Source organism: Mauremys reevesii, linkage group 5, assembly GCF_016161935.1.
Source record: "Mauremys reevesii isolate NIE-2019 linkage group 5, ASM1616193v1, whole genome shotgun sequence".
NCBI lineage: Eukaryota > Metazoa > Chordata > Testudines > Geoemydidae > Mauremys > Mauremys reevesii.
In genome coordinates, this window is record NC_052627.1 from 107,082,490 (window position 1) to 107,108,001 (window position 25,512).

At 39.5% G+C, this 25,512-nt stretch overlaps 1 protein-coding gene across 6 annotated transcripts in view; it reads right to left on the bottom strand.

Annotated features, from left to right (window-relative positions):
* SLIT2 (slit guidance ligand 2) overlaps window positions 1-25,512 on the bottom strand; it is a 398,427-nt gene that overhangs the window by 154,931 nt on the left and 217,984 nt on the right. For all 6 annotated transcript variants that reach the window (XM_039541399.1, XM_039541396.1, XM_039541397.1 and 3 more), the window contains exon 5: window positions 7,160-7,231. In XM_039541399.1, coding sequence (XP_039397333.1) covers window positions 7,160-7,231 — 72 coding nt within the window. The remainder of the gene's footprint in view (window positions 1-7,159; window positions 7,232-25,512) is intronic.

Below are 25,512 nucleotides of genomic sequence, written 5' to 3' on the forward strand. Positions count from 1 at the left end.
TCAGGCTTGAAGGGAAAAGCAGCACATCGTCCCCTGCCATTTGAATTGCTGGCATACCATGTACTGGGAGGCCAGTCTGGGAAAACCAGTATAGACTATGCCCAGTCACTTTTGCCTTTCAGATAACTTGGCCCATCAACAATACTGAAGAAAAGGCCCAAGCAATCAGTGATTGATTTCTGATGCAAACAGATCTGTCTTTGGCTTGCGTCATTCTGAACAAATCAGAATGTAACAACACTCCCTGGACTGAATCTTCAGTCTAATGAAATCATCAGTTGTTTAGGAGGGTTATGCCAGATAAGGGAGATATACTTATGTGAATATTTTTTGGGGCCCAACATAGGACCTTTAGTGGTTCTTTTCTTATGGGCTGACTCCGGGTCTACCTTGTTTGTTTACTATGGAAGCAGTGGGTGCCATTAAAAAGTCAGCATTTACCAAGAGTTACCATCCAGTGTTGTCCAAGAGAACCACCATTTCCCCCTCTACTTAGGAGAGGAGATGTCAATCATAATTGTGGTAAATTTTAGTAAATGTTGACATTTTAATAGCCTCTATAGCACTGCTGAATTGTCCTTGAGAACTTCATATGTTTCAGAGTCCAACAAAACATGTTCTGAGCCTTCTATACTGCTCTTTTTTCTAAGATGTTTATGTGAACACATCTCTCTGACCTGGTCAGATTTAATGTATGAGTTGGTGATGTACGTGAACTAAATATCCCAAGAGATTGAGATCTGTCAGACTACACTAGCAATTCTGGCTCTCAAGTCCTCTGAAAATGGGGATATCTTTTGCATAATATTAAAGAAAGATTGAGATTGTCCTGGTAAGGATGATTTTGTCCAAGTTCTACGGAAACTGAACTCTTTCTTTGTAGAAGCAGCAAGAGGGCTCTGGAGTGTACTCTGCATAGCTCATGCTGCAAAACGTCAGTTAGTCTATAAGGGGCCACAGGATTCTTTGCTGCTTTTACAGATCCAGACTAACACGGCTACCCCTCTGATACTTGACACCATGCAAGGCACTGCATTTAGCCGTATGGAGTGGAAATCCATCAACCTCATGAAGAAACTTGCACAAATACAGACAGACATCATCTTCCTTTCCAAATGCAAACGGATGGACATCATACCAAATGGACTAAAGGTAAAAAATCCACTGCTATCTACATAATCTCTCACTGTGGTCTGTGTAGTATGCCATACTCTATCAAAGAAACTGAGGAACCACCTGATCAGCCTCCTATACAGCAAACAGGAAAACATCAAAAAAGAGCTCTCCAACCTGGAGACTCTCATTAATAACCAAACTTCCATACAAACGGACTTCACTAAAATAAGACAGGAGATCTACATCACTCACTTCACCTCTCTACAGAGGAAAAAGGACTGTAAGCTGTCTAAACTCCTACCTGCCACATGGGGCCACAACCGTGGTACCCCTAACCCACCCAGCAATATCGTCAATCTATCCAACCACACACTCAGCCCAGAAGAAACGTCTGTCCTATCTCGGGGACTCTCTTTCTGCCCTGCCACCCCCACCAACATGATACAGTTCTGCGGCGATCTGGAAGCCTACTTTCGCCGTCTCCGACTCAAAGAATACTTTCAGGACAACACTGAACAGTGCACTGATACACAGTTACCCTCCCACCAACAGCACAAAAAGAAGAACTCCACATGGACTCCTCCTGAGGGTCGAAATGACTGTCTGGACCTATACATTGAATGCTTCCGCTGACGTGCACAGGCAGAAATTGTGGAAAAACAACATCGCTTGCCTCATAACCTAAGTCGTGCAGAACGCAATGCCATCCACAGCCTCAGAAACCATCCTGACATTATAATCAAAGAGGCTGATAAAGGAGGTGCTGTTGTCATCATGAACAGGTCTGACTACCAAAAGGAGGCCGCCAGACAACTCTCCAACACCAAATTCTACAGGCCACTTCCCTCAGATCCCACTGAGGAATACACTAAGAAACTGCATCATCTACTCAGGACACTCCCTACACTAACACCGGAACAAATCAACATACCCTTAGAGCCCCGACCAGGGCTATTCTATCTACTGCCCAAAATCCACAAACCTGGAAATCCTGGATGCCCCATCATCTCGGGCATTGGAACTCTCACTGAAGGACTGTCTGGATATGTGGACTCTCTACTCAGACCCTATGTTACCAGCACTCCCAGCTATCTCCGTGACACCACTGATTTCCTGAGGAAACTACAATGCATTGGTGACCTTCCAGAAAACACCATCCTGGCCACCATGGCTGTAGAGGCTCTCTACACAAACATCCCACACGCTGATGGAATACAAGCTGTCAGGAACAGTATCCCTGATGATGCCACAGCACAACTGGTTGCTAAGCTCTGTGCCTTTATCCCCACACACAACTATTTCAAATTTGATGACAATATATATCTCCAGATCAGTGGCACCGCTATGGGCACCCGCATGGCCCCACAATATGCCAATATTTTTATGGATGACCTGGAACAACGCTTCCTCAGCTCCCGTCCACTCACGCCCCTTCTCTACCTACGCTACATTTATGACATCTTCATCATCTGGACCCCATGGGAAGGAGACTCTGGAAAAATTCCACCACGATTTCAACAGCTTCCACCCCACCATCAACCTCAGCCTGGACCAATCTACACGGGAGGTCCACTTCCTAGACACTACGGTGCAAATAACTGATGGTCACATTAACACCACCCTATACCGAAAACCTACCGACCGCTATACCTACCTTCATGCCTCCAGCTTCCATCCCGGGCACACCACAAGATCCATTGTCTACAGCCACGCACTGAGGTACAACCGCATCTGCTCTAATCCCACAGACAGAGACCAACACCTACAAAATCTCCACCAAGCATTCTCAAAACTACAGTACCCGCACGAGGAAATAAGGAAACAGATCAACAGAGCCAGACGTGTACCCAGAAGCCTCCTATTGCAAGACAAACCCAAGAAAGAAACCAACATGACTCCACTGGCCATCACATACAGTCCCCAGCTAAAACCCCTCCAGCGCATCATCAGGGATCTACAACCCATCCTGGACAATGATCCCACACTTTCACAGGCCTTGGGTGGCAGGCCAGTCCTCGCCCACAGACAACCTGCCAACCTGAAGCATATTCTCACCAGTAACTGCACACCGCACCATAGTAACTCTAGCTCAGGAACCAATCCATGCAACAAACCTCGATGCCAACTCTGCCCACATATCTACATCAGCAACACCATGACAGGACCTAACCAGATCAGCCACACCATCACCGGTTCATTCACCTGCATGTCCACCAATGTAATATATGCCATCATATGCCAGCAATGCCCCTCTGCTATGTACATCGGCCAAACTGGACAGTCTCTAAGGAAAAGGATAAATGGACACAAATCAGATATTAGGAATGGCAATATACAAAAACCTGTAGGAGAACACTTCAACCTCCCTGGCCACACAATAGCAGATCTTAAGGTGGCCATCCTCCAGCAAAAAAACTTCAGGACCAGACTTCAAAGAGAAACTGCTGAGCTCCAGTTCATCTGCAAATTTGACACCATCAGCTCAGGATTAAACAAAGACTGTGAATGGCTTGCCAACTACAGAACCAGTTTCTCCTCCCTTGGTTTTCACTCAACTGCTAGAACAGGGCCTCATCCTCCCTGATTGAACTAACCTCGTTATCTCTAGCTTGCTTCTTGCTTGCATATATAAACCTGCCCCTGGAAATTTCTACTACTTGCATCCGAAGAAGTGGGTATTCACCCACGATAGCTCATGCTGCAAAACGTCAGTTAGTCTATAAGGTGCCACAGGATTCTTTGCTGCTTCTGCATAGGAGCTAACTCTGAGGCAAGAAACCAGAAAGACTCAAGAAACAGCGGTGGCTCCAGGCACCAGCGCTCCAAGCGTATGCCTGGGGCGGCAAGCCGCAGGGGGTGCCCTGCCAGTGCCTGCGAGGGCGGCAGTCAGGCAACCTTCAGCAGCATGCCTGCGGGAGGTCCACCAGTCCCGCGGATTGGCGGCAATTCAGTGGCGGGTATGCCGAAGCTGCGGGACTGGCGGACCTGCCGAAGGCAGCCTGTCTGCTGTGCTTGAGGCAGCAAAAAATCTAGAGCTGCCCCTGCCAAGAAAGGTAGCATGCTTCTTTGTGGAAGTAATCCCATCTAGCTGAGCTGACCAAACTTTTGTTTTATTTTGCTCACTCTTGTGGCAGATTGGAATGCCATTATTTTACTGCACTGAAATGCATTGCCAGACTGTTCTGTCTCTTGACTCCTGATGAACATCAACTGTAGGTTTAAGAATAAATTTTGGACATGATGGAGTTTGAATTAGCAAATTGTCCCAATATTAGGTTACTACTTTTACTTTATTCCTTATCTCTGCTACTATCACCACTATAATTTTGATGAAGATTCTTAAGGTCATGGCCAGACCAAAGGTCAGAGTATACTACATTGGAAATGCTGAGATTAGAACAAACCTTAAGTATTGGTGGTGATAATACTCAAGTAAGGCGATGTAAGTACTTTGGTGGTTGAATATTAGATAATCACCTGAATTGATGAATAGAAAATAGATTTTAACCACTCTATTTTGTAATGGCTTTTGTTTGCAAATTAGTTCAATCTTTCTAAACCCACAGTTGATCAATTGTTTCCTGACTTCTCTTGGATAATCAAACAGAATATAGTGTTTGCTATCTATCTGATCTTGACAGATATTGCTTCTATGGATAGGAGATTGTGGTTTTAAACTCTGCCTCTCTTTTTCAAGTCTCCAGAGAGGTTTGGAGGGCATCCATTTTATGGATACAAGATTTAATTTAATAAATGTTAGCACTCGTCTGTCATCACAAGTTACACACAGACCACCCAAACCAATGATATACATTCCACTACAAGATGGCAAAGAGATACTGGCATTGACTAGTCAAGATTATGTATAGGTATTTCTGTGGAAAACGTTTTGATATTTCCTTTTGTTCTACTAGTGACAAAGATCTGAGAAAGTATTCTTCTTTGGACCACAAGAAAAGGAGGCAATCTATGGTATCCATTCTGAAATTCAACATTTTGGTGCCACAAAGAGGATTTGGACTTTTTGTTATTGTAAGGACCTTGCTGATAGCTTTGCATGGATTATCCCCAAAAGAGGAAAGGCTTTAAACATCACTATTGGTGTGTATAGAATGATTATAAAGGATTTGAATTCCAGAATTTTAGGCAAACTGCTCTGCAGGCCACCCACACTAGAAAATATGTTAAATCCTAGAGGTAATTCTGTGCTGTGTCATGCAGGAAACTGGAGTCTAAATTACAATGGACTGGGATATTTCTGGCATTCTTAGATCTCACCCCCACATTAGAAAGTTCCCATTGATGCTCTCAGACTCATTACTATTCAAAGTTCTTTTTAGAGCCATATCAATTTTCTTATGCAAAGGATCATTCAGAGAAATACTGCTCTCTAGTGGTAGCAAAATTTTTCTTAGATTTGAAATACCGGTAATAATGGCTTCAGTTTGAGAGCCCCAAAAGGCCAAAAATTAAAACTCAAAACCAAAACCAACATACCTTGAGCAACATTTCCATAAGGGGGTGGGGCTTGCCTCAGATTTAATCTCAGATTTTACTGTAGAGTGAATCTTCAACATGAATATTTTTAAATATAAAAACACGAGTCAAGAATCATAATCAATAGACCCAACTCTCTGCTTTAAACTTTCTAGTAACTTTACAAGACTCGATGATAGAGCTCACGTTCAGCTGAATGAAAGAAGCTTGAGGAGTACGGAAATCAGTTTACAAAATTCATTTGCCTCCCTTACCTATAAATGCTAGTATTCTCGCTAGACAATGCTCTCCTACACACCTAAGCATACCGAAGAACATAGGAGATGATAGGCCATTATAGAGGCTACAGGAGCTTGATGCTCTTAAAGAAAAAGGGACTACAGAAACTGCCAAAGTGAGATAAGGAGGATGGTGCACAAAAAAGATTGTGCAGACCCTGGAGTGGGATGACTATTAGGGTCAGGGAGGCAGAGCTATTTGAATTGCTGTAAATAGACTCAAAGAACATTCCTGAACCCTTTTCTGAAGCTGAAACTCTAGACATGAAATTAGGCAAGAAGAGTTTAATCCAACAGGCCCACTTAATTTGCTGGCCTGATACCAGATGCAGAAAGCTTTAGATTAGCATAGAAACTTGTTTCCCTTCCAGGTCTCAGGCTGTCTCATTACAAGCTATGCAGTGTTCCACCATTATATGCTTTGCTTTTTAGCCTCCCTCCACCCACATTTAATTTGAACAACATTTCTTCTCAGAAACTGCTTGTTACGGGCAGAAGAACAAATGAAGAAAATTGTATCCAGAAGGGAATCCACGAGAGGGCTTTGAAAAGTCTTGTTTTACTATTGCTGTCTGTAATAGAAGGAAAGGCAATTTATTCACTTACAACGGGCGAATGGTAAGTGCAGAAGTCATCAATTTGTTGTCTTAGAGCTGACAAAATTCCACATTTAGGAGCCATGGAAAATTGCACATGAGTTATGGGGCTAACAAGTCTCAAGAAAGATGTCACCAATCCTGTATAGAGGACTTGCTTTACCATGAAAGAAAAACTGTGTGAGAGAAGTAATCACATAAAAAGTAGGTATGTATTCTAGTGGATTGGTTAATAAAATTATCTCACATCTCTCTCTTTTACAAGATTAAACAAAAGGCAGACCTCTAGACCCTAAGCAGAATGAATTTTTAACAAGAAATAGTTATAGTCAGAAAAGATGGCTCATAGTTTGATTTTCCAGTAAAACACTGAAAGAGGCCTGAAGACCAGATATTAAACCCAGGTTACCATAAGCAAAGAAATATACTGTTTTGACATCTTTAATTCCTTTTTAACCATTTGGATTTGGTGAAAGGAAATTCTAGGATGTACTAAACGTATTAAATACTTTTGCTAAACCAACAATAAAGCTCTTGACTTTCAGGAAGAGACTGTCAACAGTTGCTACAAAAAGTGTTTAAAGAGAAAAACATCTGATAAAACAAACAAAGACAATGTGCAAGTAAAGTATAACTATCAACATATAAAAAAGTCAATAGGAAACTACTTACAGATTTTTAATATCTACGGCCCCACGGAAAGCCTTCCTTGGAATTGCTTGAATTTGATTTTCACTGAGATCACTACAAAAAAAAAGATGAAAGGGAACTTAAAAGTTGTTGTACATATTTTATCCATATGAAAGAACTTTTGTAAAGGAATACCATGTAAGGAAAGGATTTCACAATGAATCTCAATCACTATAATTCAGGCTACCCTCTTTATGAAATATATTATAGCAACTGACTTGTAATTAACTACAAAGAAGAAATCACGTTTCTCATATTACTTGAGCTGCATAACAATAAAAAGTTCCCTTAGAAAAGAATATATATTCCATGCAATATGTGACAAAATAATAATTTTTTTAACAGATGTGGTCAAACTGATTTTGCTTAATTTTGAATGCACTTAAACACTGAGTTCAAAAGTTTGATTCAAAATTATTATGTTACATTCTATTGAAAGAAGATTGAAAATGAGAAGAGATGGGACAGAGAGGGAAACAACCTGCTGAACATAGGAGTTGCCACACTGGATCAGACCTGCGCTCCAGATAGTGGCCAGTACCAGATGCTTCAGAAGAAGGGATAGACAGTAGGCAGATGCCCTCACATCTTATCCTGATCTGTAATAATTGGAGATTGACTTAAACCCTGAAGAATTAGGTTTACTATCCCTTCAAAAATCGTTAGCATTTACTGTATAGATTATCTATTTAAATGGCCAACCCCTTTTGGATCTTGCAAAACTCTGCCTCAACAACTCCTGCTGAAATGAGTTCTAGAAAACCAGAGTAAAAATGAAGCAGAGAGAGAGAGAGAGAGAGAGAGAGAGAGAGACTGGATAAACAGTAGAGAGGGGGAAGAAAAATTCTAGTGGTGCTTTTGGAAGCTGTTCTTTCCTTAACATAAATTGTTAAGGAAGCTCAGGCTTCCCATCGGTAGAAAACAGAGTTGAAGAACTCAAACTAGTTTTGTGAACCCCAAAAACAGCATGAGGAATTCACAAAACCTCATACTCTGTAAGGTTTGTCCATCTCCAGATTTTAAACTAGTACAAGGTTTGTATTCATATAACTTGCTTTGAAAAACAATCCTATATGTATATGTAGCAAGTCCTTGTCCAATTCATTATCAATTTAAGGAAAGGAAGACAAAAAGCTATATTTTTTTGCTACATCTGCTGTCCTTAGTGCATCTATTATCAAAGCATATCTAAAAGTAGGCCCTGCTAACTATTACTAAGAGTTTGTGAAAAAGAGATAGAACCTGTAAGCTGTGGTTTAATTTTCAAGGCATTTATGTAATTTTGAAAATGGAATATGACTGCATTGGTCTGATGATAAATTCAATGGCAATGAATGAAATAGTAATCTGCAGCAGTAGTTACAGTAACGATGTAACAGCCTTATCTAAGAAATTATATTACAATCATCTTTCTAAAGTGATAGGATATAATCTATCTGCATGTAATTGCAAGAAGCCATGGCCACATACACATATAGACACCGGTTGCTGATTCTGGGTATTACACTTTCTTCTTTTAGTTTTACATACAATTAAAATATACACATGAATTAACCAAGTTGAAGATGTGTGTTAAAAATTTGAAAAAAAAATTAACAGCCAAAATCTGTCTCTTGTTAACTGAGATGGGAGTCTCCACACACGTACAGGCACCTACAAATGTCCAGTCAGCCAGATCACTCCACCAGCAATACACTCAGCAATTCTGCTTTTCTGTGAGGGGGAGAATCGAGAACACAATTTTTTTCTAGTGGGTCCACACATCAAAGATATCAAATTTCATGTACTGAGGACGTGTACCCTAAAGTATCCTGCTGAATATGCTAAATTTGAAGTTTAAGGTGCTGGGTTGCAAAGGCTGCCAAGCCTGCTGATCTGGTCTTTTGCTAATGCCATCCTTATATGTCAGGAGTAGGCAACCTGCAGCACGCGAGCTGATTTTCAGTGGCACTCACACTGCCTGGGTCCTGGCCACCGGTCCGGGGGGGCTCTGTATTTTAATTTAATTTTAAATGAAGCTTCTTAAACATTTGAAAAACCTTATTTACTTTACATACAACAATAGTTTAGTTATATATTATAGACTTATAGAAAGAGACCATCTAAAAACGTTAAAATGTATTACTGGCACGCGAAACCTTAAATCAGAGTGAATAAATGAAGACTTGGCACACCACTTCTGAAAGGTTGCTGACCCCTGTTATATGTGATAGGAATAGTTAGGTTGGTAGAACACATTTTCAAGAGGTTCATAAAACATTAATTAGATGGTGTGAATGTTCTTAGAATTATGTCAGTAACAATACTTTCATGTTTTTGGGCTCTTTTTTTAGAATGAAGTTTCAAATCTACTGTCAGAAAATTCTCTTATTTTCAACAAAGCAACAAGCGAAGATACTGGGAAAGTTTTCAGTATTTATGCATCCGACGAAGTGGGTATTCACCCACAAAAGCTCATGCTCCAATACGTCTGTTAGTCTATAAGGTGCCACAGGACTCTTTGCAGTATTTATGTAATGTTTCAACTTGACTACTTCTCACATTAAACATCTTTTCTCATCATTGGGATAATCTAACAACAAATAACTACAAAAGGCTTAACACAAGTGATTAATTTTTAATTCCTCCAAATACTGTTTGAGTTTTACACAGTGCTGTAAATCAGTTGACTTAAATGGAGGTACTCCTGATGTAAACTGAAAAAAGTTGGAGGAAATTCAGGCTCAATGTACAGAAAAACAGACAAGAACTTTTTAATAGGCTAGTTTTAACTAATCTTGTTCAGAACTGAAAAAGAAATGCAAATTATAAGCTACAAGTTTTGAATTAGAATATATTTATGTCTATTAAAACTGATATACATCACATTAAATTAACCAAATAATCATCCTGTAATTTCTTTCTAGGACTTTCAATACAGTCTATTGACCAGGGGATACAGAAGGTAGACTGCACAATATTTATGCTACAACCATTTTTGTTTGCTTTTGTAAGTAGCATCTATATTCTGATAAAGAAAGCCAGTGTCCATCACCTATTGGTCAACTTCTCCCACAGGCATCTTTGTGCTTTCTTCTATGCCATCCTTTACGTATGGAATGTCCTTCCTGAACTAACCCATAGTGTCACCACCTTGTGCTACTTCAAATCCCTCTTCCAGACCATTTTCTGCTGTGATGCCTACAGTATTTTGCCAAATAAAAACAGCTAGATGGTTGGCAGGGACTTGCAGTATTTATTTAATTTGTGTGTTACACATATCTTATAGTTAACAAAACCAAACCCCTTACTTGAAACTGTCTAGCTGTGAGAATAATTAGCATGTGTAAAGAAATCTTCTTATTATTCCCTTTTAATTCCTTCTCTGCTCCTTTTCACCGTTTGTTACACCCACTGTTGCATCTATACTGCAAGCTCTTTGGGGCAAGGCTTGTCCTTTTATTCTGTATTTGTATGTCACCTAGCACAGTGGGTTCCTTAATCCATCAATCAGAAGGAATTCTGGGTGGGGCCAATGGGACTCTACTGCTCCTCTCGTGTGGGTTTACATTACACACTGGTTGCCATTTAAAAGCTAGCATGTACTTAACACTTACCACGTAGCAGCACAAGAAGTAATTGTTCAGACCTTCAGGCCAGGTGTACACTACAGACCTATAAAAATCCACAGCCTGAGCAACATAGTTATACTGACCTAACCCTCTGTGTAGACAGTGCTCGTCAACAGAGCTACCACCTCCTGGGGAGGTGAATTAACTATGCTGATGGAAGAAGCTCTCCCATCAGCACTGAAACATCTCTACTAAAGAGCTACGGCAGCGCAGCTGACAAGCCCTTACTTATGGCAGAATAGGAATTAATTGGGGTAACTTTAGTTGACTTTTTAATGTAGACCTCTCCACTTCATACGGGTCTTTAATATTGTTGCTGTGATTGTTTACTAAACAGTACGTTGCAATCAGCGTTGGTTGGGGTATACTGTTGATTAAAAAAGAAACAGGGGTGCTCTGTGTCCTTGACCAATATTTTCCATTCCTGTACTGTTGTACAACATGTGGTCCTTGTTACAAAGGAGGAAGCATTTTAGTCATTCTGTATGTACTTTAAATAGTCTGTGAAGCTCTTTGAGATCCTTTAGACTGAAAGGGGCTTGTGAAGGGTGTACAAATCCCACACTGGAAAGGAAGAGGTTAAAGAGCTGCTTACAAAGGGGAACAAAGTGGCTCACCGGCAGGCAGATAGACAGTGGAAGTGAGCTGACCTCCATGCTGGGCTCCTAAGGAGTGTCAGAAGTGGTCTTGCTGTTGCAGACCTGGCCAAGCCTACGAAGCAGGCACCTATGACTCTCTGAAGAGCAGAGATTTTATCTTTATGTTTTATTCTTTACTTTACCTTGTGGGAAGAGAGGGGACTGGTAAGAAGTGATCCAGGGAGACTGCCACATAGCACCTGTGGGTGCAGGATTTAGCTGCCTACCTCTGGGCTCTACACTGGATCCCAGTGGAGAGGGTGGGCCCAGGCTTCCCTATCAACACCTAAAGAGAGAGAATGCTACCGTGGCTTACCTTGATACAGAGAACCTAGGTGCGGGGAGAAGACTCTGAATACAAAGGGTCTGGGATATGAGATCCTGACCTGGGGGAGGAGCCCTGAGGCCTCCTGGTTAATCCTGAAGACTCCCCAATTGTTATACATACCCCTTCATACATACCCCGAACAGGACAGACTTGAATACGTGACCTGGCCGGAGGGCAGAATCACTGTAAGGACTGACCAACACAGGGCAGAGCAATAGTACGAAAGAGGGGTAACCAGGAGGAAGACAGCCAGCCACATCCTCACCTGACAAGTAGGTGGCGCCAGTGGTGAGCATCCCCCTTCACAGGATTCCATAAGGGTACAATAATACTATCAACTAGTAAAACAAGTGGACATTGTGGGTTCACAAGTATAAACCAGAACTTAAGGAGGGGGGGCATTTACCTGTCCCAGATATGAGGATATCAATCTGGGTATTTTACAATAAAGGGACACTCCCACTAAAACAAATTATTCTGCAGCATTATTACAGCCCTATAGTTTACATAAAAGACAGTATGTCTATGAAACAGCATTAACAATTCAAGGATGAATGAATGATACAAGTGGAGAAATTAACTGAAATAATTTTATACAACTGGAATGAAAATAACACAGGAAATTGCAATAAACTCTTTGCCACAGGGTGCAATGAAACCCTATGATAAGATCAGATGATGTGTAGCAAATTCTATTTGCCCCATGAGCCTCTTCCAGCTAATTTTTTCACAGTTCTGTTTAGCAATTTGTAGAGAGTGGATATAATCCAAATTATTAGGCCAATTTCTGAGTTCCATAAGAAGGCTTTGCCCCTTTATAATAGGTACTCAAGTAAGTGCAACTTTGTGGGTTTAATCTATCACACGCACTGGCTTGCACAGCTCCTCCAATAACACTGTGTTTGATGTACTCCTTCTAAGATATTAGCAAACAGTTGTTTCATCTATATTCCAAGGGCCAGTGTAACAACATGTAACCTTAGCACTTCTTTAGTGGAGGGGAGAGGAGAAGTCCACAACAATGATATTCTGGAGACACATGAGCAGGTCCATTTATAATGGTTTATTTCAAGTTTAAATATGGTTCAGCTGCGTGAAGGGACTATGGCAAGAAACTTTGCTGGTTTCTGTTATTTTGATTGTACCACCCCCCACTCCCAAAATCAACAAACAAAACCCTCTAACTATAAATACACACACACCAATTTTTGTTTGCTTAACTTGGGACTTCTGAATTTCTGCCCTGCTGCACAGACCCTTTGAGAATCTGACCTCCATTTTTTTAGACCCACAAAGAAGGTCAGATTGAAGCTGATCTCAAAAGCAGGCTCTAAATGTACTGAACCTGAATAAAAATATCTTTGAGCTAATATGAAATAACAAAACACATTCTACCAAATGTTCAAACTAAGGCTTTTAGACAGAGAATCTGAATGGCTAATTTATTTGATTTTTATGTTGATATTTCAGAGCATACTAGTAAATGAGGTATATTATCTTTTGTAGAAGTACCAATAAGACCTCATTTAAAAAACAAACAAATCTACTATTAAATGAGGAAAATGGGGCTGGACTGCTGGGTTTTTATTTATAAGAATTATTGGGTTTGCAGGTTGGTGTGGTAGGAAGCAGTTTTACAGCAAAATTTTGCTAACACTTGTATTTCAGACCTGTATAATATGCTCATCTGTTCTCATATAGAAAACTGAAGATATTTGTATGTGTTATTGTTTACCTAGTGATTCTAAGGATAAAGTCACCCTACAACCTAATATAAATGAATCTGATATACTGCATCAGCTCTTAGCAAATGAAGCCAATACTGCATTGCGGCTATTTTATTACCCACCACGTATAGTTTCCAACTGAGTATCCCATTAACCTCACAAAGCAATGCTATTATTTTAATTTTATAAATTGAAATAGCAATGTATAATATCTATATCATGAACAGTTAAGGTTGGATCCATTTTTGTGTGTGGGAAAACTATCGTTCAATTTGATGCAATAGATCTTTTGTAGATGGCAACGTACTTGTACATTTAATTAGTGGTAATTTTATTTTCCTGTATTGCCATCTTCTACTTTGTGAAGTACTGAGTAATGGGAAACGAGTAACGTGCCCTTATTTTAAAAGAACTACTGAGTCAGACAGGAAGCACTGAAACCAAGATATTATTTATTCAGTTTTACAAATCAGCTCAAAAAATGCCTAGCTTGTGCCCTTGGGTCCTTTCATAATTATTTAAAAACAGAAAGACATATCTGCATTATACCATAGATCTAATTTACCTCCTGCTGGAAAGCAAAAAATTAAACCTATATATTCTTCATGAAATATATTATATTGAGCCACATACAGACTATATAATGAGATTATACAGGGATGAAGTATGAAATAATATTTCTGATTTTCATAAATTTAAGATAATGATCACACAACTTACAAAAGCTGAAGTGGAACAGAAGCATGAGTTGCAGTATTTGTAGGGGAGATTTATGAGGGAAGGAGGTCAGGGGGTGAGTGTTTATCAGTATACCATTCTGAAGTGCAGTTACCATATTTATGAACAGACCCACTCACATATGTTCCAATATCCAGCAGCTCCCATTGGCTGCCTATTTTTCTTTGTCACATTTCCTAGAGGTGGTGCTCCTAAATCAAATACATTTAAGACCTTATTCTCTATTTCCTTGCATATCATGTAGTCCTGTCCATCTGTGTTAACTGGATGTAAAACTCTACCATACTGGAATTGCATTATTTTACACCCATATTGTACTGATGTAAATAATTAGTGCAAGACAGTGGATCAAGTTGCTCTACTGTGAGTTCAACTAACCACAAAATAGCCTTATCTGAAATGTATCAAGTTCTTCCTTAGAAAATAAACAATATTTCAAAAGATTTAATGTATAGTTTCTTACCTCTCTATAAACAGACAAAACTACTACAGATGAATAATGTGAAATACATATAGTTCATTAGACAAGCATCCAAGACACAATCTCTTATCAAAACGAACTGAATTCTACAATCTTTTGTATACTCTAGTTTGGTGCAAAACCATATTCTAAATGCTGATGGGGCCCATTCAGCTGCCTGGTTAAACACACTGACTGGTAAAACTAAAAACCACCCAGTTCTTACATTTTACAACACCATACTGATTTATAGTTACTGCCAGCAACACATACAAACAAAAACAAAACAAAACAAAAAACCCTAAAACAAAATAATAAGCAGTCAAAAATTTGTAGAATGGGGATTTCCCTTAAATTATTTAACAAATAATCCATTAACTAAATTTGGCTCTGGGATTTACTCTTGTAAAAGAGTATTGGTGAAAGAACCACAATGTGGTATAGCAAAACAAATAACACTTGCTTTTTATAAATGACATATGCTTAATTTAATGGGCAGCAGGTTTAAAACAAATAAAAGGAAGTTCTTCTTCACACAGCGCACAGTCAACTTGTGGAACTCCTTGCCTGAGGCGGTTGTGAAGGCAAGGACTATAACAGGGTTTAAAAGAGAACTGGATAAATTCATGGAGGTAAAGTCCATTAATGGAGATAAAGTCCATGAATGGCTATTAGCCAGGATGGGTAAGGAATGGTGTCCCTATACTCTGTTTGTCAGAGAGTGGAGATGGATGGCAGGAGAGAGATCACTTGATCATTGCCTGTTAGGTTCACTCCCTCTGGGGCACCTGGCATTGGCCACTGTCAGTAGACAGGATACTGGGCTAGATGGACCTTTGGTCTGACCCAGTGTGGCTGTTCTTATGTTCCAATTTGTTGTTTTGATATATAATAAGCATTATTTATTCATTCCCAAACTAAAAAAAATTGTGTATTTCTGAATATTTGTACTTAACTGATCCAATGGTTGATGGCCAGGTAACAATTGCACCCATGATCCATTTATTTCTCACTGCTAGAGTGGATTATTGCAGTGTAGTCTACATGGAACTGAACCTTAAATCAATCCAGAATTTACGCTGATGGAGAATGCAGAAGTCTACTTATTAAACTATTGTGCCCCATGACAGCACATGAAACCTGTGCTCCATAATCTGCACTGCCTATTGGTTTCTGGATTGAATGTAAGGTGTTTACTTATAAAGTTCTATATAGCCTCAGATTTTCTTACTTCAGGGGACCACCTCCCTCCTTGTGCCATCCTGCAACAGTTGGAATCCATGGAGGTGGTGTTTAAACTGGATCTGCCTCAATTTAAAAGATTGGGCTGACAATAGATTTTTCTCCATAAAGGACCCTTTGATACTGGAAGACAAGGTGCCCCCTAGGACTCATCTAACCACTGAAAAATACACAGCTGGAACCTGTCTGGCTCACTTGTGTTTTAGTATTGTTAAAATAGGTATTAGGGTTATAAAAATGCACTTAGTGTTTAGACATTATGGAATGCTTGTAAATTGCTGCCTGCATTAATCTCATTTATATCTGTATCCCATGCTATAAGGTAAAAGGTAAGTGTTTGCTCAGTAACTGTAAATCACCAGACAGGAGAGAAGCATTATCAAGTGTGACATACTAGTTTCCAATAAGAGGTGTTATCTTTTGCCCAACAAGAGGCCCATCAATACCAGACAAACTATTGTGGAACATCACAGGGCAAAAGCCTTTGTTGATTGCTCCCAGCTCCCATGAAGAGGAGACGTGCTACTGAATTCCTTCCAACAGTTGAACTGGCAACTCGAAGCAAAGGGGGGGAAGGAATAAAATGCTTGAATTGTGAGGGGCAAAGATTACTAAGCATAAGCAAAGGATCCCCAGTGCTTAGCCTGGGGTAGCCCTAAAGGACAGGTAGAGCTTGCTTATAACAGAAACTTTGATTACTTCTTGAAAATTAAGACTGGAACTCACGTGTGTGTGTGTATTTACATGCTTTAACCTGTAAATAACTCATTTCCTATTCCTAGTTAATAAATCTTTAGATAGTTTATTACAGGATTGGGTACTAGTGGGGTCTATGGTGTGAGATCTAAGGTGTAACTGACCTGGGATAACTGACTGGTCCTTTGGGAGTAATCTGAATATTGCTGTGATCTTTGGTGTAAGGGACAATCTATCACAAAGGTAGGCACACTTGGGTGGCAAGATAGATTGAAGTACCCCAGGGGACTATCTGTGACTCCATGTTAAGGTTGTTATAAGCTTGAGGTGTTTACACTTGATGGTTGGTTGGTGAAATCTAAGTACAGAACTCACAACTAATATGGGGCTTGTGCCCTGCTTCATGTCAGTCTGCCCTGAAGCTGGTACCCATGTCTTTGAGCCACTGCAGGACAGATTGACAGGCCCTTGGCTTTAGAACAAGCTTTTCCTCTCTGATCCAAAACAGCTCTGATTTGTTGACCTTCTGGGAATACTGCAAGGTGCCTCTATGAGAGCTCCTCCAAATTGGGCTTTTGAGGGGAAACAGATCTGTGGGGAAGAGTGAAGTCGCAGGGGAGTTTTGTGTTCTTCTGACTCTGATTTGATTTGTTAAAGTAATTTATGGCAGAGTGTCTAATGGTGCTGGATAGATGCTATTTTTCTACATTTGAGAGCGAAAGAAAGAGAAATAAAATAAATGTCCTCTACTCCATACTGGGTTTTCTGTCCAGTGAAGACTTTAATTCAGACTGGGTCTTATTGCTTTAGTTTCTTTATTCACTGCCATGTAAAACAAGAAAACTATCTTTCCTAACTGTTCCAATGTAGGAAGGAATCTGGTCTGAAAGCCTTTTTATTGCTATAGGCATTCCTTAGTGACATTACATTTTATTGCATTAGAGTAACTTTAAAAAAAATTGTTTTCAAGACTGTATAGTGTGATACAAAGAAACAAGAACAATTACTAAGCATAGAGAAGCTATTAAAGCATTATACTGCTCTATAAATGCAAGGAGAGGAAGCAGGATAGAACATTTTCTCTAAAATTAACAGCTCAGGTGAAAACTGAAGTGAATCTATTAAAGCATATTTGGAGTTTAAATTTCCATCATGATACAAGGTATATCACATTGTAACACATCCTTAATAAACAAATGTTTATACATAATCTGTATTGTGACCCTGTTCTCTGTGCCTGTCATACAGCAAATATATTACAATATATAGTACATAAAAGTACCTTTCTATCAAAGCCTATTAAATTAGGCTTATCCAGTTAGTTGCTCAACACTGACAAGCTGGACTCTAGATCAGTGATTCTCAACCTTTTTTTTCATTTAAGGACCCGTAAAAAATTTTGAATGGAGGTGTGGACTCCTTTGGAAATCTTAGACATAGTCTGCAGACCCTCAGCGGCCTGCAGACCACAGGTTGATAACCAATAGATGGTCAATGTATCACAGCTCTCAGTGCAGCATAATCTATTTATGATATTACTCCTACAGTCAATCAACTTCTGAGTCCTTATTATTTCCAGGCCTCGCAATTTGGCATGTACAGATCAGCTAAGGCAAACACAAAGGAAAATAAATGTTTATCAAGTCATTCTGCAGAAAACTGATAAGATAAGTGTAGTTCTAAGAAATGTGATTCTACTTTTCTCTATAAAATATATTGCTTATCAGCGGCAATAGTATTTTTTGGTTTTCAGAAAATACCCAGTAAAAATGTTCTTCTCAATAATGGAGATAGGGAAGAAGTACATTGCTTTCAACAATGTTTTGTTGATATTCCACACGGCATGAGTATCTCTCTCATTTGCCAAAGATAAAACAACAAATTATACATACTAGTGTTAACACCATAGAATACTGTTCATAACACCATCTTGCACTTCTAAAGTGCTTACCATCTGAGGATTAAAATCTCACAACGCCCCCATAAGAGGTAGATATTATCCCTCCTTCAGAGAAGGGAAACTGAGGCACAGTGTTTCAGTAACTTGCTAAAGATCACAAAACAAATGAGAAGAAAGGTTTAGGATAGATCATAGATCCCCCAATTCCCTTTTCTGTGCTTTATTCACTATGCCCTACACTGGCTCTGCCACAGATTTGCCAGAGAATCAAATGTTGCAAAAGGAAAAGTCAGTCAGTCATTTTAACCATTCCTCTGCCAATTCAGGATTGCTCCTACCACAAATATAGTGCTCTGTCCAGTTGAGTTATAAATATTGCAAATAATAGCGCTTCCACCACTTTAATTTGGAGAACTCCAAGATAAAATAAATCTCAGTCAGAAAGGAGTTTCTTCCCCCTGAAATTCAGCTTCAACGTCCCTATTCATTTTCATCTCATTTCATTTTTAATTATACCCCCTTTCACTACTCTAAATTCCCCTCAATCTTTCATGTTTAAACCATTCAGATTCTTGCTATCCATTTGTAAATCTATATTTGAACACAAGTAATGTAGTAGCCATTTGTAAGTAGCATTGCATTATTGTAAACAGTAGATCTTTGTATTGCTCTCTCTTGGAGGCCAAGGCAATAGATTGTATAAAACATATAAAAATGGGAATGAGGCTTTGATTAATAATATTATAGCCTGTTTGCCACCACACTTTAGCAGCTCCTCCAATACTGGCACTTGATGTTGTGCCACAAACATCAAAATTACAATAATTAATATAAACAATTTACATTTCTATTGTCACTCCAGGAACAGTTTGGTTCCTGGATTCTGATAAGAAATAATACAAACCATATCTGTTTACAGAACTAAGTCTTGATGAATTTACAATCCATGCAGCATGACAATGATATCAGAGTAATACCAATTCTTTTGCATTTTTATAGGTTCATATTTAGATTCTGGAATGAAGCAAAACCTCTCATTTCAGTCTTTCCATGAAAGCCAACCTATAGACCACAGAATCAATTCCATCCTGAAATGTCTCCAAAAGTGCACTTAAATCAATTTGTTACAAAGGCTTTGCATAAAATTATACATGGAGAAAATATATTTTGTTTTAATATAAAAATAATTACCTAAGCAGACTCACCACTCTTACTTCATTGCAATACAGAATCTTAGCATGACAAATGCTAATTCTAAAAATAAAACAGGAGCGTAAACAGGACCACACATGTATATTACTTGGGTCTTAGCAATTATTTTTTGAAAAGACAAATAGTCTTTTCTTCTGAGTAGTCCTCTCTTCTACTACATTAATATATAACTATGTTGCTTTAGGACTGTAAGAAAAAAAGTTATGACTTGTAATTGTTCAATTAATAGGCTGTCAGAGAAAAAGACCACCCACAATTTGGAAGGGAATTACAATACTACTTCAAACTTTGGCTTCAATGCAATCCTTTTCCAGGAAAAGTGTTTTTGAAAAGACTACTTGAAACCTCTTCAGAATTAAATAAAATAAAATAAAGATTTGTTCTTTATCCCCCATAGAAAATGTCGCATTGGTCAAGTTGATAGAAGTAGTTGAATGACAGTTATTGACTTCAGGTTGTCATGCATTTGTAATCAAAGTGCAGTTCCCTTAATGATTGGTGAGATAACAGCACAGCTGTGAAGTGTGAGGGGACTGTTGACCTATAACCTTCTCTCCCAGTATGCAAGCTGACTTTTAGCAATATGGACAGAAAGCTTTTGCTAAATGTTTCAAAGAATACAATTTATTTCAACCAATGTATTCTACAGTCACATCTCTCTCTTTGTATATTACTACTTTAATAACAACACTGTTGAGGGTTTATTCTCTGTGAGACAAAGCAATATTTTTATTTATTTTGGAGGATATCACATACAAATATAGGTTTAGTTTGCATTCCTTCTGCAGGTTACACAGTTCAAATTCATTGTTTGAAATTAATAGCCAAACAATGCTAAAATTGAAAAAAAATCACCCTGAAATAATCTGAAAATGTGTATCACAAAAGACTAGTGTGCTTGCACCATAGCTGCCACAAACTCCACACAAGCTACTTAGAACTGCAACACAGAACCACAACAGATTTGCAAATGTATTTGCCTCCCCAATCACTAAAAGTGTGTAGAATGAGAGGGGGGGTCTTGCCCAGTCGACTTGCAAAAATGCAAAGTGAGAGGCCATTCCTTGAGAGTAGCTGGGAATGCTGTTCAGACTACCTTGGTCAATCAGCAGATTGGTGGGATAGGATTTTGCCAATCCTAACTGCTCATACCCCACATCTATTTCAGATCAGAGGCTAAGCTACAGGAATCAAACATTCAAATCTATGTATCAGTAGGTGGTCAGATGGTTTAGACCGCAAAATGACAAGAACATGCATTTTATTATGGAAACAAAATGATTATTTGCATGTGTATTTTTTTTCCTTTCTTCACCTGTGATTTTTTCCCTACATACTCACATTTTAAGTTGAGATGGCTTTGCAATCTTTTATTAATTGATTGATGTTCTTAATATTTTACCTTATTTACTCTTTGAGCTGCAGGTTGGGAAGAAAGGCAAACACATTTTAAAAATGTATTATCCATTATTTCAGATAAGGCCCCAAAGTATGAGTTCTTCATGATGATCAATCAGGAAGCACTGCCGAATCCTTCAGATCTTTCCAATTCAAATCAACTTCACATAGGTGGCTTTGCTGCCTAATTTTTGCAGTACCATCAGATGAGAGAGAATTTAAAATCAGATTACAGGTGATTAAAGAAATATTGCCAGATAAATGTCCAGCCTACATCTAGCCTACAATTTGCCAAAAGAAATGAAAGAACCATTTGAGGGTGTTTTTGATGTAGTTCTTACACACTAAAAGTGTGAGACAACACACTAGACTTGCCAAGAGACAAATCCATTGGTATTTGAAATATCCATTATTACTGTTGCCTGAAACAACAGCTCTTGTAGCAAGAGTTTGAAGCAGCCAACTTGTCTTCAATATTTAATATTGTTTCACCTGCTTTGAAATGGAAACTGCAAGCACTTTAAGGAATTGATTGGAAGGTTGTCTGGTATGCTATCTAGTTTCATTCTCTATTCTGTAACCCTGTATCATCTGGTGAAACACTGTTTTGTAACTTCCTGAAACATTGTTAATCTCAACAGTTATCCCAAAGCTCATTACAAAAACATATGTGAGGGTAGAGGGGATATTTTTCCTTCAAGTGCAGGCCTAAAATATTCAGCTAAAGAGCAAGCTGAAGATTTATGAATGGTTTTTAAGATATGCAGTAAAATCTACCTATCACTCAAGGGACAGGAAAAATTAGTTGCTAAAAAGGAAATGATCTCCTAATGATGGTGCTGTAGAGTTGTACTCATTATGTTTAGGGCTTCTTTGAGATGGTCTTTTAAGATGAGAGTTGCCTAATAAATTAGGTTTATTGTAGAAGTTTCACTATAATGTACGTAAATCATTAATGGGGTTCAGTCTAACTAAATTATTTTTAGATTTCCATTAACAATTATTATTGTTGTTACTGATCATACTAACAATATGACAGACACAATGTAAACACAAAAGTTCCCATTTGAATGTCGCCACCACTTAACTGAAACTGCAAAATAAATTAGTAAAAAGCACCACCACCATTGATTAGTAAAACAATTTCTCTTTTGTGTATTTTTTATACTTCAGATGCACATATTTGTAATTCAGTCTAAGTTTTGAAGAAAAGAGCAGACAAATTAGTCAGGGAATTTAGTGCCTGCTAATGATATGAAATAATATGTCTAGAGAGCCATGTCGCCATGCGGAGAATCAGAATTTAGATATTGTTCTCCTTGGGCTAATGCTGGGAGCACTGCAGAGGCAGCATGCTCTGTCCATTAAAATAAGAACAGTTATTCATTCTGTCCATCTCTGGTGACTATTTAGATGGAAGTTAAAGAACTCATGGTACTTCTAAACAATAAAAAGGAAATCCTCAACTAGAGAGAAAACTGATGAACACTTTCTAAATTAATGAAGCTCAATTAGGAACACACTCAAAACAAAAACCTGGATCAGAACATACAGATTTCAGATCTGGATTTTCAGAAATTCAATTCAGGATTTTATGGCTTGGGCCAGTTCTGAATCCAAATGTCTCAAGCTGTCTAACCTGGTGGAACACATTCAGTGGAAACATGGTCATTGCACTAACTCAGGGGTAGGCAACCTATGGCATGCATATCAAAGGTGGCATGCAAGCTGATTTTCAGTGGCACTCACACTGCCCGAGTCCTGGCCACTGGTCCGGGGGTCTCTGCATTTTAATTTAATTTTAAATGAAGCTTCTTAAACATTTTAAAAACCTTATTTACTTTACATACAACAATAGTTTAGTTATATATTATGGACTTATAGAAAGAGACCTTCTAAAAACGTTAAAATGTATTACCGGCATGCTAAACCTTAAATTAGAGTGAATGAATGAAGACTCGGCACACCACTTCTGAAAGGTTGACGACCCCTGGACTAACTATACCAAAATTATATTAATGTGCTGTGGGATACCTCATGTATTTAGTGATAACTTTGAATTAGGTCTATCTTTGCCATATTTATCATGTTGTCTTGCTGGATTACTCAAATGTACAGTCATTTGGACAACCATTTTTCTTTGTCTCATCTTCTCTCTCCAGTAAGTTCTTAACCTGTAGTCTCTGCTGTCATTGCCCATATTAGTACACACTGATGGTTCAGACAGGACAGTGCAAGTTAAACACATGAATGAGCTGCATGTCAATTCAACACAGTGAGCTCAATAACACTCTGTTTTTGATATTCCCCTCAGGCAAAGGTAAATCGTACTTTAACCAGGGGAATCATGCACCCCTCACAGACTCAGGCTTTGTCTGAGCCAGCGGGGTAAAGAAACCTTTAATTCTTTCTCACCCCCATTCCCCCTGCAGCCCTCAGCAACCTTATGATCTCAGTGAGGGGGCTCTCTAGTGCACACTAATATCAGACCCAATGGCCAGATTGAAGGGTGTGGCAGAAATCCACTGGCTGCTGCACAACTGAGGGAGAGTTTATAAACCCTTTCCCCTTCCCAAGGCATCATTTCACTCCCAGAAGGAATGGCTCCCCTCCCCCAGTTAGAATTACATTGGGACCAGGTTCTGGATGGGCTGTGGGTGAGATACCAGTCATCTTTTGAAGCTGGGAAGAAACTTTTCTGTCATTTCCAAGATGGAGCTGGGGTAGAGGTGGGTGGTTTTTTCGGGGGGGGGGGGGGAGAAAGTGGGTTGCACCTTCTTCCTAGCAGCCCAGTGATCTGATGGGCAGGTTTGTTTATTAAGATGTTCATATTGTTGCAGTTTGGCAGGTGTCCAGTACAGTTCTGTGACAAACCAAGGCTAGAATCAGGTTGAGAGGAGAGCATCTTCAAAAGGTGGTGGTGGAAGGGGGTGGCACACCTAACATTTGGTACAGAGAAAGCCCATTCTTTCTCCATACCTTCTTTTTGAATGAGGATTAAGGATAAGAGGGATCCCGGACTAACTCAACATTTTGGAAGGTGGGACTGAGCTAGGGGCAGCCCTCCCCAAGGTGGTATGGATGACAGATGGAAGGTTGACCTGCACTGGATGAGTTATTGCTGGATAGTTTCTTAAATACTTTAATAGAATTGCAGCCTAGTTAAACTACATGAATGGTGTCTTGTCTTTCTTCCTGTAGTGTATGGGATAAGCACAAGCTCTCGCTTACCTTCCTGTTATTCATTCTAATCTATTTTGTGTGTGTAGAGTTCCCATCACCATGGCATCTGAGTGCCTAGAAGGGTAGTGTCACCTGATATACTTGACAGATTTAAGAGTCTGCAGTGCCCTCAACTTTCCTTTTTTTCCCAGGCCTGATGAAGAAAAGCTGCAAAATCTGATAAAGTTGTTAACTGATGCAGTGGTGTCTGCCTGAGCCTACAGTGTGAATTAATGGCTCAGAGAAAAGCAAACTCCCACACACCAATTCATTTCATTTGAGTGTTATGTGTAAAGATTAATGATGACAGTTTAAATATTAGTGTTATATATTTCACTGATGATCATTCTGGCAGGTGGGATGGTGAAAGTGTTGGGAGTGAAGCCCACATGAACTGGAGTTACTACAGAGGGAATGAATGATGAGAGAGACAAAGGCAGAGAAAGGGGAAGGTAATATAGAAAGATTTCAGGAAGGAAGAGAAACAGAGGGCATAAGTAGAGATAGTCATAAAATAATCCTATATTCCCACTGAATGCAACAATGCACTGAACAAGAAGAAATCATGATAACTAAAAGTGACGTACAGTACAGACGCATTTACGCGCGGATCTCGGGAGTCAAGCCATCACGACTGCGTGTTAACTGACCACGGGTTAAGAGGGCCATGCTGAAATATCTTAAGATATACACACGTATAATTATCTAGGATTACATACTTATTCACAGCTTCCCAAATACTGCAGGCCTACCTGTTAACGACGCTTTGCAAGAATATAAATTCAAAGGTAATCTAATAAAAACATTATTATTACTACACAGGGGTGAAAGTAATTCAGGATACTTACCGGTAGGGGGTAGGGGTGGCTCTGGCAGAAGGGGCGGGGCTAGGGGTCAGCGTCCCCCAGCCAGCCCTTCCAGCTGCCTGGTGTGTGCCGCCTGAGGTTCCCGTGGTGATTTAAAGGGCCTGGGGTGCTGGACTCTTTTAAAATGCCGGCCCCAGGGCAGCTGCTCCCTTTGTCCCCACCACCCGGCCCATCAGTGGTCAAGGGGGGGCAAAAGGGGCAGGGACCTTAAAGTGCTGCAGGGTCCTTTGCCCCGGCAGTGCTTTAATGTTGCTGCACCCCCCACCCCCACATCGGCAGCCCAGCACTGCCGCAGCA